At 39.9% G+C, this 15,813-nt stretch overlaps 2 protein-coding genes across 2 annotated transcripts in view; one reads left to right on the top strand and one right to left on the bottom strand.

The window, feature by feature from the left end:
* Positions 1 to 517: 517 nt before the first annotated feature.
* stx2b (syntaxin 2b) lies at positions 518 to 8,544 on the bottom strand. Its single transcript, XM_039001925.1, has 10 exons — positions 8,217 to 8,544; positions 7,913 to 7,987; positions 7,698 to 7,797; positions 6,668 to 6,742; positions 6,412 to 6,485; positions 6,012 to 6,120; positions 4,897 to 4,970; positions 3,533 to 3,670; positions 3,330 to 3,440; positions 518 to 1,746 (listed from the first exon to the last, which is right to left on the bottom strand). Exons 1-10 carry the CDS (start codon positions 8,244 to 8,246, stop codon positions 1,672 to 1,674), a joined length of 861 nt encoding a protein of 286 aa, XP_038857853.1. The 5' UTR covers positions 8,247 to 8,544; the 3' UTR covers positions 518 to 1,671.
* Positions 8,545 to 9,741: 1,197 nt separating this feature from the next.
* The window catches only part of adgrd1 (adhesion G protein-coupled receptor D1), a 70,485-nt gene continuing 64,413 nt past the window's right edge, over positions 9,742 to 15,813 (top strand). Inside the window, exons 1-5 of the mRNA XM_038997578.1 lie at positions 9,742 to 9,757; positions 12,236 to 12,328; positions 13,013 to 13,111; positions 13,738 to 13,860; positions 14,085 to 14,261. Of these exons, the coding sequence (XP_038853506.1) occupies positions 9,742 to 9,757; positions 12,236 to 12,328; positions 13,013 to 13,111; positions 13,738 to 13,860; positions 14,085 to 14,261 (508 nt within the window). The remainder of the gene's footprint in view (positions 9,758 to 12,235; positions 12,329 to 13,012; positions 13,112 to 13,737; positions 13,861 to 14,084; positions 14,262 to 15,813) is intronic.

The raw sequence follows: 15,813 nt of genomic DNA, 5'->3' as shown, positions 1-15,813 counted from the left end.
GCAGAAAGATCTGACTCAATGTTGTGCAGAGATGATCTTACAACAAAATGAGCTATGTATCAAAAGCGCCACACTCAGGAGACAAAGATCTCAGGAGTGTGTATTACAAACAATCTGTTCATACAAAGGAACAAATCAGGAACAAATTACCATGTGGTGTTAACCAAATCAAGGACAAGCTTTTGCTGATCCACAAGGAAAATGGGCAGTTGATGATTGGTTTAAACCTAAACATACACTCTCATCAAAGAGAACTACACCCCTGAATCATTTGTCCGCCTAAACCTAACAAAAAGCCAAAGGTCAGTTTGTGCACAACTCAAAATCCTCCCTCTGGCTATAGAGTCAGGTAGATTTAAGAGAGTGCCTGAAGAGGAGAGAATTTGCTAAGATGATTTCATACTGTGTGATCTCGGGGAAATCAAAGACAAAATCCATTTAGTGTTATATTGACCTGTATGACAACCTGAGACGTGTTCTTTTTTTGTAACATTTTGGTGATAACTTACATCCCGTAACCAGAAAACTTCAGAGTTATCACCAAAATGTTACAAAAAAAGAACACGTCTCAGGTTGTCATACAGGTCAATAAAACAATAAATGGATTTTGTCTTTGAGGCTTGAATTCTGTTTCAGACATGGTGTTTGAGATTGCTCAGTTTGTTCACGATGCCAGGACAGGAGATATCAACTTTGTGTGTACAGTGGCTAGATGGTAGCTATACTGGCCATGATTATTGTAGGCGTATGATATGTATAATTTGTCAAATGTTATTTGGTTCTGTTGTGTCTTGTAAACCCATGTGGGCTGGGCACCAGTAGGTGTATGACACTTAAATAAATCATAGAAATAAAATAAAAATCTAAGTGCAGACCAAAGTAATAGGAGTAGTCAAAACAAGACACAAACATTGCATCCCAACAGTGAAATGGTTTCCAATCAAAGTTTTCATTGGGAGTGTATTAATTAGTACACTTAAGTATTATAGTGTTCGGTTCTCTTAAGGCACATTTAGTCATGATCATCACAAGGAAAAAAACATTACACCTAAGCTGTATGAAATCATCTTGTTCTGGTCGTTACACTAAATTGAACAAAATTACATAAACTGAAGTTGATATTTTAACACAGAGCTAGAAATGAATTGCTTTAAAGTGTCTAACTTATGGTGTAGATAAAAATCATTCTGCTCAGTAAAGTTTGAAAGTGACATCTCTCTACTTACCATGTAACGTGTTATTAGCCTTTATGGCAGCAGTAGAGGTGAGTCTTTGTCTGTCTATGTAGTTTGCAATGGTAGTCATTGTTGACATGTAGCCTATGGCAATCCTGTAGAGACTTCATTCTAGTTACTTGCACGGACAGTAAAAAAGGCTACCCTGTATTATTGCAGCAAGAGAGAATGTTTTCCTAGGAGCCCTAGGACTTCTGTGAAATTGTGTAAGCCAAGGCCACTGACTCAGCCATTATATGGAGTCAAGAGGTGTAATATTGTAATAACATGGTGGATACAGCTGGATCTATTGTCCTCTGAGAAGTGAAATGCCCGTCTTGGTATTGGAGGAGTAGTTGAAAATTGAGCAGGGTATGATGACTGGAACTTGGCCCCAAAGGTGTGAGAAACTGCTGTAGACTCATCTGCTGTTCTGAACAGTGGGGCCTCTCAATGGTCAGTCAAATATTGTTGCTATTATGATGACTATGAGGAGAGCCAGTGCCACACAAATGGCAAGCCAGAACAATTTCTGTGAGAGAGGAAGATACATTTGGTTCACTGTTCATTTAGTACATATCAAACCAAAATGACCAATTTCAACCGACAAAATTGCGTCTGTGTTCATCTATTTGAATGTAGTTACTATGAACCTAACTTGGCAATTTACCCATTACTGTGATTCTCAAATTCTCTAAATCAAAACTGGACCGCTATATCAACCACTATCAAGAACAGTACCTCAATGTGTTAACCCTATTAGTCCCAAGAGCCCAGCAAAAACCAGCTTTTCATTTACATTTACATTTACATTTAAGTCATTTAGCAGACGCTCTTATCCAGAGCGACTTACAAGTTGGTGCATTCACCTTATGATATCCAGTGGAACAACCACTTTACAATAGTATTTATCTGACTTTTATTTATCTGCATGTCCAGCCCTTATATTTAGCCTCACAATGAAGTGTTTTACCATTTACCACTTTTCAGGACAACCAGGGCTACAAGTAAAAAACAAAACAACTTGACATAAACAGTTACATTCATGGGTTTTATTGTCAAATTTATTGACAAATGTCAATAAAAAAAAGGTCTGCCAAAGCAAAACCCCTGATAAAAAATGAAATGTATATGAATGCTGTAAGTACAGAAATGGCTTTTTGAGTGGTAAATGAATATCCAACTATTCAGTGACAACTGTGTGGAGTTTGGAGATTGTGACAGCAACTATGTGATCTTATAGTATTATAGACACTATGTCCTTGGATTTCCTGTGATCTTCTATGCAGAAGAACCCCTTACCTTCTAACGACTCTTGTGTAGCTAGTGAGCATCGTAGAGCAGCTTTTCATAGTTTGTATCTCAAACAATTCAGAGTCTACAGACGTTTTTGTAAAAACACCCAGCCCCGGGCCCCTTCGTGATCCGCCCTTATCTCACAAACACCGCTCTAGCTCAGCCCCCGTTAACCAACAGAAGGAGAAGAAATAGACACATGTAATGGTACAACGCAGAAGTCTGTAGCTCAAACACACAATGTTTAAAAAGGGTTAGAAGTCAAAAACCCGCCGGCGTCGGGATGTGAATGGAAGGAATTGCTGTTGAATGTTGAATGTTATGTTGATCATGATAAAACGCACAGTAGTAATTACCCCAGACAGAGAGCAGGACAGGACTCATACAGGGGATTTGGTTAGTCCAACAGACAGGCCAACAATTAGTGCAATGACAGCAAGCAGGATCAATAGAGCAAAGGCAAGGAGGATGAGTTTCTGCCAAGAACAGAAACAAAGTGGTTAGGTTAATAATGCGTGACCCAAAACACACTACAGTGATTTTAGTGAAAACATTAGTCAGGTAACGGACAATGTAAATGACTGCCCATTAGCGATAGTGAGGCATTTTGACATTCAATTTAGACATTAGATATGGCATTTAAACATTCTGTCTGGCATTTAGAATGGTATCAGTATATGATACTGAAATAATATTATTCTTACGACCAAAACATTCAGAGCTGTTGCAATAGTTAAAAGAGTCGAACTTGAGCAGTATTATCCAGTATTATTAGCAGATGCACCATGTGACCTTTCATTTGGGGAAGAGGAGACTTACCCTCCGGGATTTTTTCTGGTATCTCACAGCTTTTTTGGTCTCCTCTTTGGCACGGCCTATGTATTCAGCTGCATTGGAGACGTTGTTCTCTATGTTGTTGATCATATCCCCCTTTTAAACAGCACCACGTGAGTTCCATATAGTTTGACTAAAAACAGAACTAATAATATTCAAGACAGCATTACAGTACTGCACTACAGTACCTGATTCTCCACCAGCATGGCCATGTCCATAAACATGGCATGGAGCTCCTTGATGCTGGACTCCAGGCGGATGATATCCTGGTGCCGTGACACAATCTCATTCAAGGCCTGCCGCGTGATCTGAGAGTCAGAGATGATCTGAGAGAGGAAGTGGACGACAGGAAGACAGCCAGTAAGACAGTCTATTTAATTCAAATACATACAGTACCAGTCAAAAGTTTGGACACACCTACTCATTCAAGGGTTTTTCTTTATTTTTACTATTTTCTACATTGTAGAATAATAATCAAAACTATGAAATAACATATGGAATCATGTAGTCACCAAAAAAGTGTTAAACAAATCAGAATATATTTTATATTTGAGATTCTTCAAAGTAGCCACCCTTTGCCTTGATTCGCAACAAAGCCTCCTTCATTCATGCTGCCAAACATACCCTCGTAAAACTGACTATCCTACTGATCCTTGACTTCAGCGATGTCATTTACAAAATAGCCCCCAACACTCTACTGAGCAAACTGGATGTAGTCTATCACAGTGCCATCCGTTTTGTCACCAAAGCCCCATATACTACCCACCCCTGCGACCTGTATGCTCTCGTTGGCTGGCCCTCACTACATATTCGTCGCCAAACTCACTGGCTCCAGGTCATCTATAAGTCTTTGCTAGGTAAAGCCCCGCCTTATCTCAGCTCACTGGTCACCACAGCAACACCCACCCGCAGCACGCGCTTCAGCAGGTATATTTCACTGGTCATCCCCAAAGCCAATTCCTCCTTTGGTCGTCTTTCCTTCCAGTTATCTGCTGCCAATGACTGGAACGAATTTCAAAAATCACTGAAGCTGGAGTCTTATATCTCCCTCTCTAACTTTAACCATCAGCTGTCAGAGCAGCTTACCGATCACTGTACCTGCACACAGCCAATCTGTAAATAGCACACCCAACTACCTCATCCCCATATTATTACTTACCCTCTTGCTCTTTTGCACCCCAGTATCTCTACTTGCACATCATCATCTGCACATCTATCACTCCAGTGTTAATGCTAAATTGTAATTATTTCGCCTCTATGACCTATTCATTGCCTTATCTCTCTACTCTTTTACATTTGCACACACTGTACATATATATATATCTTTAATATATTGTGTTATTGACTGTACGTTTGTTTATGTGTAACTCTGTGTTGTTGTTTTTGTCGCACTGCTTTGCTTTATCTTGGCCAGGTCGCAGTTGTAAATGAGAACTTGTTCTCAACTGGCCTACCTGGTTAAATAAAAGTGAAATAAAATAAAATAAAAATGACAGCTTTGCACACTCTTGGCATTCTCTCAACCAGCTTCACTATTATTATGATAACTTACATCAGATGTGAAAATGGATGGGTTGCCACTCTCCAGCATGTCCTCCAGTTCCTCATTGCTAGTCACTCTCCCAGCTAGAACCAGGAAAGAAAATACTTTTACCAAACAGGTGCTAAAACAAATAAATGTGTTCTCTCTCCTCCACTCCGTGGGGAGAATAGTCTCTGTAGTCATAACCACAGTGTTATGATCTAGGCTATTCCTTAGAGAGACTCAACTCTCACTGCCTAACATGATCAAAGCCACTGTAACTTACAAACCTGGGATCATGTACATAAGCCCTTCCACCCCAGTGAATGTATATAACCTATGATTACCCATGGTTAGAGCGTTGAACTAGTAACCGAAAGGTTGCAAGATTGAATCCCCGAGCTGTCGTTCTGCCTCTGAACAAGGCAGTTAACCCACTGTCCCTAGGCTGTCATTGAAAATAAGGATTTGTTCTTAACTGACTTGCCTAGTTAAATAAAGGTAAAATAAAAATGACTATACAGCACAGCCATGAGCCCACAACTGGTCATGTGACCAGCTCTTATAAAGACAGTTGTAAAGGAGTGTCGCAGGCTTCTGAGCCCTCTGTTTCCTTGGCAACACTAACACAGGTAGGCACAGAGAGGTGTATGTGTCCTGTGTAAGACTCTTCTCTTCCTTCTGGAGTGTGCTGTAGTAGAGAGCCTCATTAAGACTATCCTAAGGGACTGGAGAGGCTACGGCTATTTCTGTCATCATCAATTATTCTCATTCTAAACAAATACTCTATACGAACAATATATGGGTGTCTGCCATATGGTTTTGTTATAGCAAGTCTCTTTGGTGTCTCAAGCCAAACACTTGACTGTCTTCCCGTATTTCCCGTAGCCGTAGTCTAATAGGTCTACTGGCCACATTGTCCATGCCATGACAATAGATAATAACATACAGTGCCAGGTCAAGAAGCCGGAAAACAACCTGACTTATCCACAATGAAAATAGGCAATAATGAGGATATTTTTGGGGGGTAATTGTGAGCAGTGTAGCCTATGTGTTATCATGGTGGGAGAGAAAAGCTCCTAGGTGTGGTCGGACTCCTTTCCATTTTCCTGTCTGCTCTGCTGCTGGCCCAGTTTGTCACTCACTTATCTCCAGCTGTCTCTGGATCCTTCCTTTGCTTCTCTCCCTAAACGACACTTGAGTCTTGTTGTACTGACTCATGACTTCCACAAACTTCCTGGAGAGCACCGTGTGCTGTGGGGTTAGAGAAAACATAAGCTGAGGAGAGATGAATGAGAGTTCCAACCACTGGAAAAAGTCAAGTGGATAAAGACTCAGTAAACTTTTGAAAGGTTAAGATGTCAAACAGCTGCATCAAAACATAGCAGCAAACATCACAACAAAACATGGTCAACTTTGTATACAGGATTCTAAGTTAGACTCCGAGTATCTCTTGTCAAGCTCTGTTCTTAACCACAACCTGTAAGAACATGTCAGCAGTCGCAAACATGTGAGGAATGAGTCCCAGGAAGGCTGTTTCCTGACCTGGGTTTTCTGAATGCGGAAATCAACTGAGGCCCTGTTAGAAACATCATCCTTGGGCAGGCTCTGCTCCATAGCTACAGAGAACAGAAAGAACAGTGATTACAGTAGCTATAACATCACCTCCGATAAATTCCCCACATCTACCTCTCTACATCTAGCAGTATTTGGGATGAGGCATTTAATCCAGTCATATCAATGACAAAATGACAACAACAAAAATGTTTTAATGTAATGTACGTCGTGGTGTTAAACTTACATTTAAGCTTAACTCGCACAGAGTTGGCATCACTTTTGATCTCATTGGTCAACCGGTCAAGTTCATCTTTCATCTCTTCAGGAAATAACAGTGACAAAAAATAAATGTATTATTGCAAATTTCCCCAACACTTGGACAAATATTAGCATTAATCATATCACTTGGCAACTCTTCTATAACAATAAACTATTCTTCATATTTATTCAGGTAAGAAACCCTACACCTACCTTTGTCCGTAGTAACCATTAGACACCTTATCACTGGATTTGTGGGCCAACAAGTATTTGCACCAAACTCTTGGGCCATTCCCAGTTAGTATTATTTTATAGCAGATGGTTGATACTGTGTTACTCTGCTGGTAATACTTGATGCTGCTCTGTGGCATTATAGAGTCAACTGAGGGCCTTTGTCCATGCAGGTCTTGATTAGCTCCTTGTGCCTATTCAGTCTCCACAGTGGATCAACTCTGAACAAGCACAGCTGCAGCAACACAGCGTCAGTGTAAGAAGCATACCCACATGCACTCGCGCACACACACACACTCTCTTTTCACGCTTCCAAATTCTATTTTGTATAAAACCGGTTGTTCGGCATAGGCGCTGAAGTTAAGGCGGTCACTGTACGCCACATACATACAGGCTACCTACCAATGCATAACCTCCCAGCGGTAGACGACCTATCCCCCAGTAAAATGACCATTCTAGAAGGTTTAGTCAGAGCCCACCACAGGGCCATGACATCGTTTCCTACACAGGTTTCCGGACACCCAGCCATCTATTTGTATTGTGTTGTGTGTTGTTTGTGACGCTGGACAATGATGTTAGAGGAAGTAAGAGCTTTTGTTATATTATTGTTATTACAACTTCAGAAGTCACAACGCAAATACCAAGCCTATATTTAGTCATGCAAAAGTTTTGAATTCAAGACTTGAAATTGCATATTTTTGTAGTGGAGGTATAGTCACCAGTATGGCTAATGTTATTACACTATCTTTATGACAGAGGGTTCTGATTGATGGGCATCAACTTACTCTCATCTGTATTGGGTGCAGACAGGATCATGCTGTGGTTCTTCCTCACCTCCTCCACTTCAGAAGATATCTTATCAATGAGCCCCCTAACCTCTTCCACCTGAGTCACGCACATACAGTATTTTCAATATTATTTCAATACGCAGACACTTACAGTACTTTACAGTAACCATCTGGCTTATCTGAAAACAAACAGTAGTGACTGAACCACGTACCCTTCTGAAAAACCCTTCCATAAATCCATCACTGTCAACTGTGACTCTGACATCCTCCTCTGCTTGTGTCCTGCTCTGTCAAGACAAACAGTCATTTATTAGAGAGTAAAATCTGAGGCTCAAGTACTGCGTGAATAACAGGCCTACATTTAACATATTATTATCATGACAACAAAATGCTATAGACCAGAGCTGCATTCCTTAGGTCCTAGGAAATAGCTACTAAAGAATAGAATAATCTATTCAGCCTGCAGCCATGGATTTATGACTGGTGAGATCAGTAACATCATAGTAGGCTACTTACTTCGGTTAATTCATCCAACCGGTCCTTCATCACGTTTGATGCGTTTTTGACTGGCTAATAATAAATTAAACAACCACTTCTCAACTCCATTGCAACTAGCTCGAGTAGCTAAATTAGCTCTACAAGTGTCTAGCTAACTTTTTCTAGCTAGTAGCTACGTTAACTAGATAACTGTTATACTGAGTTTTTTGACAATCAACATCAATTTCTATAGTCATGCAATAGGTGTGAGATGTTTTCTCTTTCAATCATTAATATTAGCTAGGAAAGCGTTGTCCAACTCCTTAAAATGTGGTATCAACCAAAATGCACCGTTAGTCTGCTAGCTATCTGGTTGTGGCAGACAACATACTTCACATCACCTTCTAACGTTACGTCTATCTACGAGCTTGTTGGGGAATGGGATACGCCTCTCGGCTCTCCTCGGCGGGAGCACTACTCCTGTGACCGCAGTTGTTGTTCAGGATATTAACCACACAACGGCGCTGTTGACCATACAGCCTTCCGTGCGCTTGTGAGTGGCTGCATAATCTCCTCTCTCGTGTCCTTTCCCCCCATGATTCACGTGGAAGCAGGTCATTCCAAAATCTCTAGGCTTCCAATTTCCACAGAACAGTTTATTTTCAGGCTAGGTTTCTAGGTTTTAGTACTAGTAATTCAATGTATATGGCCAGCCCATTAGTTTACAGTAGCCGGCCTACAGATGAAGAACATGAAACAGGAGTGGAAGTCACGTTGAGAATGAGATGTAAGGAAGCAGCCTGCAGCCATGTGTTTTAGTTCAGGTATGTCGGCCTATGAGTAGGTAGGCGCCTATTCCTGAGTAGCCTATATCGACTTTCAATTAACTAAATCAAATGTAGGCATATCTAACGAATTCAATCGGGCTTCATATCCGCTTACATCAGTGCACCTTAATATGTGACTTTTATATCCCCTTCATAAAGTTGACTGTCCAAATAAAAAGGCTCAAATGCAAATCTCTCTTTTGGCAAAACAGTCAGAAATCAGCATCCACCGCCCTCCATCAGCATCAATGCTCCGTTTTGTTCTGACACGTCAAAACTAAAGGACACACCAACATTGTCATTTTGAAGATTTCATATATTTTTGTTTAAAAAAAAGTAATTTTTTATTGCAATATACACTGAATGCACGAAACATTATGAACACCTGCTCTTTCCATGACATAGACTGACCAGGTGAATGCTTTGATCCCTTATTGATGTCACTTGCTAAATCCACTTCGATCAGTGTAGATGAAGAGGAGACACGTTAAAGAAGGATTTTTAAGCCTTGAGATAATTGCGACATGGATTGTGTATGTGTGCCATTCAGAGAGTGAAGATGGAAGTGCCTTTGAGCGGGGTGTGGTACTAAGTTCCAGGCGCACCGGTTTGTGTCAAGAACTGCAACGCTGCAGGGTTTTTCACTCTCAACAATTTCCCGTGTGTATCAAGAATGGTCGGCCACCCAAAGGACATCCAGCCAATTTGACACAACCGTGGGAAGCATTGGAGTCAACATGGGCCAGTGTCCCTGTGGGACGCTTTCGACACTTTTTAGAGTCCATGCCCGACGAATTGAGCCTGTTCTGAGGGCAAAAGGGGTCATAATCACCAAATACGCACTTGATATACGTTATTTACGCAGGCCCCACCTTGAGTTCCGATGCTCCAAAAATGACATCACGTTTTGTATTACCACGTCCAATCGAACAGCCCGGAGAATTCCTCCACTCAGTGCAATCCTAGGACAGACAGACAGAGCAGACCACATCAAGCAAGAAAGAGCAAAATCCGTCGCTGAAATCGTTCAATATTTCTTATTCTGTATTGAGAGACGAGGATTACCAATTTTGGGGAAAGTTCTGAATGGATACGCACATTTGCAGTATATTATGATGTGCCAATTGCACTGCTACATTTTAATGCAGTTTTACAAAATGTCAGGGAATTAAGTTTTGGGTGACAATTGTTTTTATTGGAGACATGGACTAATACGCAGAGAAGAATGATTTTTTTCAGTGTCTTGGAGTGAACGTGCATTGGGGATTTAAACTAAATTAACCAGTATTTTTGTAGTAATCAATTTGTAGTTTTAATCAAGTGCCAAGTCATGGAACTATTATTCGAAATTCTGTTTGTACCTGCTTTTGTCACTTTGATTCAGGTAATTTCAGCAGTTATTTTTATATGACCTTCACCATTAGGCTACTGCAACGTTGCAATGTTGAGATTATTTGATTTCTTTACAGGTTAATGGCGAAGTAGTAAAGCCAAAGCCATCCAAGGATCCAGGTAAATCTAATTATACTTCATTTTGAATATGGATTCCTTTTCCTTGAATTCTTGAGATTTTCTATGTTGTGTCTGAAATTAGCCTACTGTTTATAATGAATATTATTGGTAAATTATGGAGAAAAATATATATACAGTACCAGTCAAAAGTTTGGACACACTTACTCATTACAGGGGTTTTTCTTTATTTTGACTATTTTCTACATTGTAGAATAATAGTGAAGACATCAAAACTATGAAATAACACAGATGGAATCAGGTAGTAACCCAAAAAGTTTTAAACAAATCAAAATAGATTTTAGATTCTTCAAATCGCAAACCAGATGTGATGGTGTATCGCTGCAGAATGCTGTGGTAGCCATGCAGGTTAAGTGTGCCTTGAATTCTAAATAAATCACAGACAGTGTCACCAGCAATGCACACCCACACCTCCTCCTCCATGCTTCATCGTGGGAACCACACATGCGGAGATCATCCGTTCACCTCCTTTGCGTCTTACAAAGACACGGCGGTTGGAACAAAATATCTCAAATTTAGACTCATCAGACCAAAAGACAGATTTCCACCAGTCTAATGTCCTTTGCTAGTGTTTCTTAGCCCAATCAAGTCTCTTATTATTATTGGTGTCCTTAAGTAGTGATTTCTTTGCAGCAATTCAACCGTGAAGGGCTGGCTTCACGCAGTCTCCTCTGAACAGTTGATGTTGAGATGTGTCTGTTACTAGAACTCTGTGAGGTGCAGTTAACTCTAATGAACTTATCCTCTGCAGCAGAGGTAACTCTGGGTTTTCCTTTCCTGTGGTGGTCCTCATGAGAGCCAGTTTTATCATAGTGCTTGATGGTTTTTGCGATTGCACTTGAAGAAACTTTAAAAGTTCTTGAAATGTTCCGTATTGACTGAGCTTCATGTCTTAAAATAATGATGGACTGTCATTTCTCTTTCCTTATTTGAGCTGATCTTGCCATAATGTGGACTTGGTCTTTTATCAAATAGGGCTATCTCCTTATACCACCCCTACCTTAAATGCGGAGACACATTTCAGTTGAAGGCATTCAGTTGTACAACTGACTAGGTATCCCCCTTTCCCCTTTCCTTGTCACAACACAACTGATTGGCTCAAACGCATTAAGAAAGAAAGAAATTCCACAAATTAACTTTTAACAAGGAACACCTGTTAATTGAAATGAATTGCAGGTGACTACCTCATGAAGCTGGTTGAGAGAATGTCAAGAGTGTACAAAGCTGGCATTAAGGCAAAGGGTGGCTACTTTGAAGATCTCAAATATAAAATGTATTTTGATTTGTTTAACACTCTTTTGGTTAATACACGATTCCATATGTGTTATTTCATATTTTTGATGTCTTCACTATTATTCTAAAATGCAGAAAAGAGTAAAAAAATAAAGAAAACCCCTGAATGAGTAGGTGTGTCCAAACTTTTGACTGGTACTGTATAATGGGATGATGAATTATAGTTTGTGACTGACCATAAGTGTAATACTCAGTAATAGTGTTTTATTAAGCAATGTAAACAGTGTTTATTGAATGAGATACCCAAACATCAACAAATTAGCTGTATTGTTTAGAATTGTCAATAATTGTAATCCTAAAATACACACGGAGGAATGCCAGGAAAATAACCCATTGAAATAGCATGATTGAGTGTGATTAGAGAAAGGTCCCATCTGGGGCTTTGTTTACACATAACTTTCTGTCCAGGCCTCCAGGTGTTAGGCACAGCCTCACACTATTGGCCACTGGATAAGGTGGACGGGATCCATGGATTGTGGGACCAGATTGGAAACAGACCAGGTCATGTTAATGGAAGTAATATAAGTATGTGCATTGACCTATATTCTTAGGAATAGAATACCCAGTCTTTTCCATTCTCTGTCCGCATGGTCTATAGCTCAATTCACCTTTTGTCTGTCTTACACAAAAATTTGCTATAATAACTTTCAAAGTAGAGAGTCAAAATGAAATGTCTAAAGGCTACTTGCTAATGTACATCAAAGCACTGTGTTTCAATAAACAAAATGGGATAAGAAGTTATCCTTCATCCCCTGGTACATTTTAATGCTAAGACTATTGTTTGCAAAACTGATTGATAATTGATATTGATAATTTGAATAAGCTTAAGGTAGTTTGAAACATCAAAGTGATTCGGAATGGAATACCTTGGGACTCACAATCGATTATATCAGTTGTGAGGGATGAGATCAAGACTTGAGAACGGCAGTTCAAATATTTCCTTACAAAATGTACTTTGATCCTAAAGGGATATTATTGATCTGTTCCTGCTTGAGCACTGTGTACTGAGCCCAGCATCACACTTAATCTCAACCCTGCTCACGCACCACATCCCTCACGATGCCTAGTGTCTGTGCTTGTCTCTCACTGTTCTGTTGTGTTGTCTGGCTGTTTTGTGTTATTTGTGTGTATATATGTAAATCACCTGTTTCTCCTTTGTCTGTTTGTTTTCTATGTTTCACCTAGCTCTTCAAATCCACAAGCACACTGTGCTCCCTTCCTCCCATAACTCTTCCTCTGTGTATACCAATGACTCTGCCTACACTAATGTTTCTGCAACAGTAGGTGAGGAACATCACTGCTCACCGAAATTAATTTGTGTGTATAGTCAGTCTCCCTGCTCTGTTGGTGTTACTGTAGTGCTATCTGTCATGTTAAGGCTATTCAGTCTCCATCGTCTTTTGCATGGGGTACCAGCTCAGCCAGTAGTTGACATGAGTGTGTCACACACACTGAAACCTGAGGATGTTGGATTTGTCTGTGTGTGTGAGACGGTGTGTGTAGTCAGGGAGAGACAATTGTTTTCTTCACTGGAAAAAGAGCCGAGACTGCAGTGTGTAAATCGGGATTACACAAGCTTGGAGACTAGAGGTATAGAGATCTGTATCTAGAGTGCTGTAAAGTGGAGCTTTGCTTTTTAACCTCAACGTGGTGGGCCTATTTAGTTTTGTCTGCTTACATGATTTAAAGGGGGAGAACAACAAAGGGAAACACTTTGGTCATAGCTGACTACCATGGTAGGTCATTATGCAGTGGGGAACATTCCATATTTGGTGCAGTACAGAGAATTTGTTCATAAATCTATGACAACTGCTTGCCTATTAGTTTGCCTGTGAAAAGCCTAGTTCAGAGGAAAAACTGCCTCCTTTTCTCATCAGGCAAAATAATGTTGTTATTTCATCCTCCTGTAGACATAGTTGAAGGGATGGTCAACAAGGGGATCTATCTGAATGGAGATAATGGAGGCACATTTCTCCACTTTGGGAACTACCAGAACTCCTGCATTAGTGACCCCACTCTGTGTGGCCCTGAGGGTGAGTTCTGCCTGTCTCGATCTCTTCTCAACAACATTCTACAGCTACACAGTACTGACAATGTATTGAAGTGAATTGAAGTGATTATCTAATGGGGTAACTACACAATCTTGTTTATGGCGTTGAATGTAGATCTAAATGTATTACAATTAGCATAATTTTGTGTTCTGAAACAATTTTCCCTATTTTTGAATCTGTGATAAATCTATGTTCATGTTTTTCAGGGATTACATTTTCCTTCTTTTGGAAGAACCAGGAGGCAGAGTCCCGTTTTGCAATAGTCTCTGGAGGGAAAGTCATCTCCAATGGCTTCTCTGTCTATGCCAATGCCTACATTGGATACGTAGAGTTCTACACACGAGGAAACTTCAAGAGGTGGAGGGCTAACATCAATATACTAGGTATTTTTTTCCTAAAGATTCAAAATAATTATTTAAAAGAATGTTATAAAGCGGTCTTTAGATGTAGATGTTGGGATAAAAAATATTCTTATATTAATACATGAGGAATGTATTGTGGTTTTCAATAATTTTAGATTTTTTGCCTTGAATATGGTTGATTATAAGCAGATGGAGCTACAATCATCAGCAGACTATACTGTTGGTCCCAGAATTATTTTATGGATTCAATGATGGATTAAATGTATTCTTTATCTCAAACTATAAATGTGTCACATTTTACTGGCAAGCCTGTTTCCATATTGTTGCGTGACTATAGTAAATACTGAACCACATGCTAAATAGTGCATACGTATGTAACCTTTCATAGTATGTATGAAAGTCATATCCTTAAAAATGTCATATATTTCAAACTTGAAGGCCCAAGTGGACTCTAAATGAAGTAATTTAAATAACATAAATATTCTACTATAGCAAAACTATTTATCCATCCCCTACAATCTCAAACCTGGTCTGCTATTTCTGGAGGAAAACACATCATGTCGCTCTCTGCACTGCAGGTTCTTTGAATAAGAAAGGAACATTTCCCAGCCATTTTTTATTAGAGGAGAAAAATGAACAAATTCTCAAATGTCTTCCGTCATCTTGTTTATATTACAGGACTTCATGTGCACTTTTGATTTATTTGATTATTAGTTACAGAAGATCAAACATCATCTGGCTCTTATAATGTGCCATGACGATATGTCACCATTTTACCATGCAGTTGTTTAGCTTTTGATTCATAACAGAGGTAAAGCCTTAGATCTATGACTCAACCAGCTGTTATGAGACCTCTTCCAGTACCAGGAGACAGGACTGGTTTGGTAGACCTTGTCACAATGTGTTCGAGCCTAACCTGTGTTCAACAGAAACATCTCTATCTAAAATATAGAGAGAGACCAAAAGGAAAGAGAGATTGAACAAGTGAATGGGGAACTTCTTGGTGGGACATATGGTTTGTGTTTAAACCAATCCCAATGGGATAGCTGGGTGTTGGCACTCTGAGCCAACCTCCACTGGTGGAACTGTTCACAGTGAATATATTTTGGGATTCTCTTTATTGTCCGTTTACCTTTAGAAGTACTGGATATGTTATTTCCTCTTTGGAGGAGTCTATTGAAACAATTTGGGGGGATAGAATGGAGGTGCTGACTGAATGGCTGCACTCTTAGAAAAAAGGGTTCCAAGTAGGTTCTTCATCTGTCCCCATAGAAGAACCCTTTTTGGCTCCAGGTAGCACTCTTTTGGGATCCATGTAGAACCCTCTGTGTAAATGGTTCTACATGGAACTCAAACGGGTTCTACCTGGAACTAAAAAGGGGCCTTCAGGGGGTTTTCCTATGGGGACAGCCGAAGAACCCTTTTTAGGTTCTATTTAGCACCTTTTTTTCTAAGAGTGTGTAGTGGAACATGGGGACATTTTGGGTGGATATTAGTGGAATAACACAGTTGTCTGACCTACTGTAGGCTATAATACCCACATACAAGAGTAGAACAAATATTAGGTGAACTT

The sequence above is a fragment of the Salvelinus namaycush genome, chromosome 1 (genome assembly GCF_016432855.1).
Source record: "Salvelinus namaycush isolate Seneca chromosome 1, SaNama_1.0, whole genome shotgun sequence".
NCBI classification, from domain to species: Eukaryota; Metazoa; Chordata; class Actinopteri; order Salmoniformes; family Salmonidae; genus Salvelinus; species Salvelinus namaycush.
The sequence above is the reverse complement of the archived record's forward strand: the minus strand, read 5'-3'. Positions and strand labels throughout refer to the sequence as shown.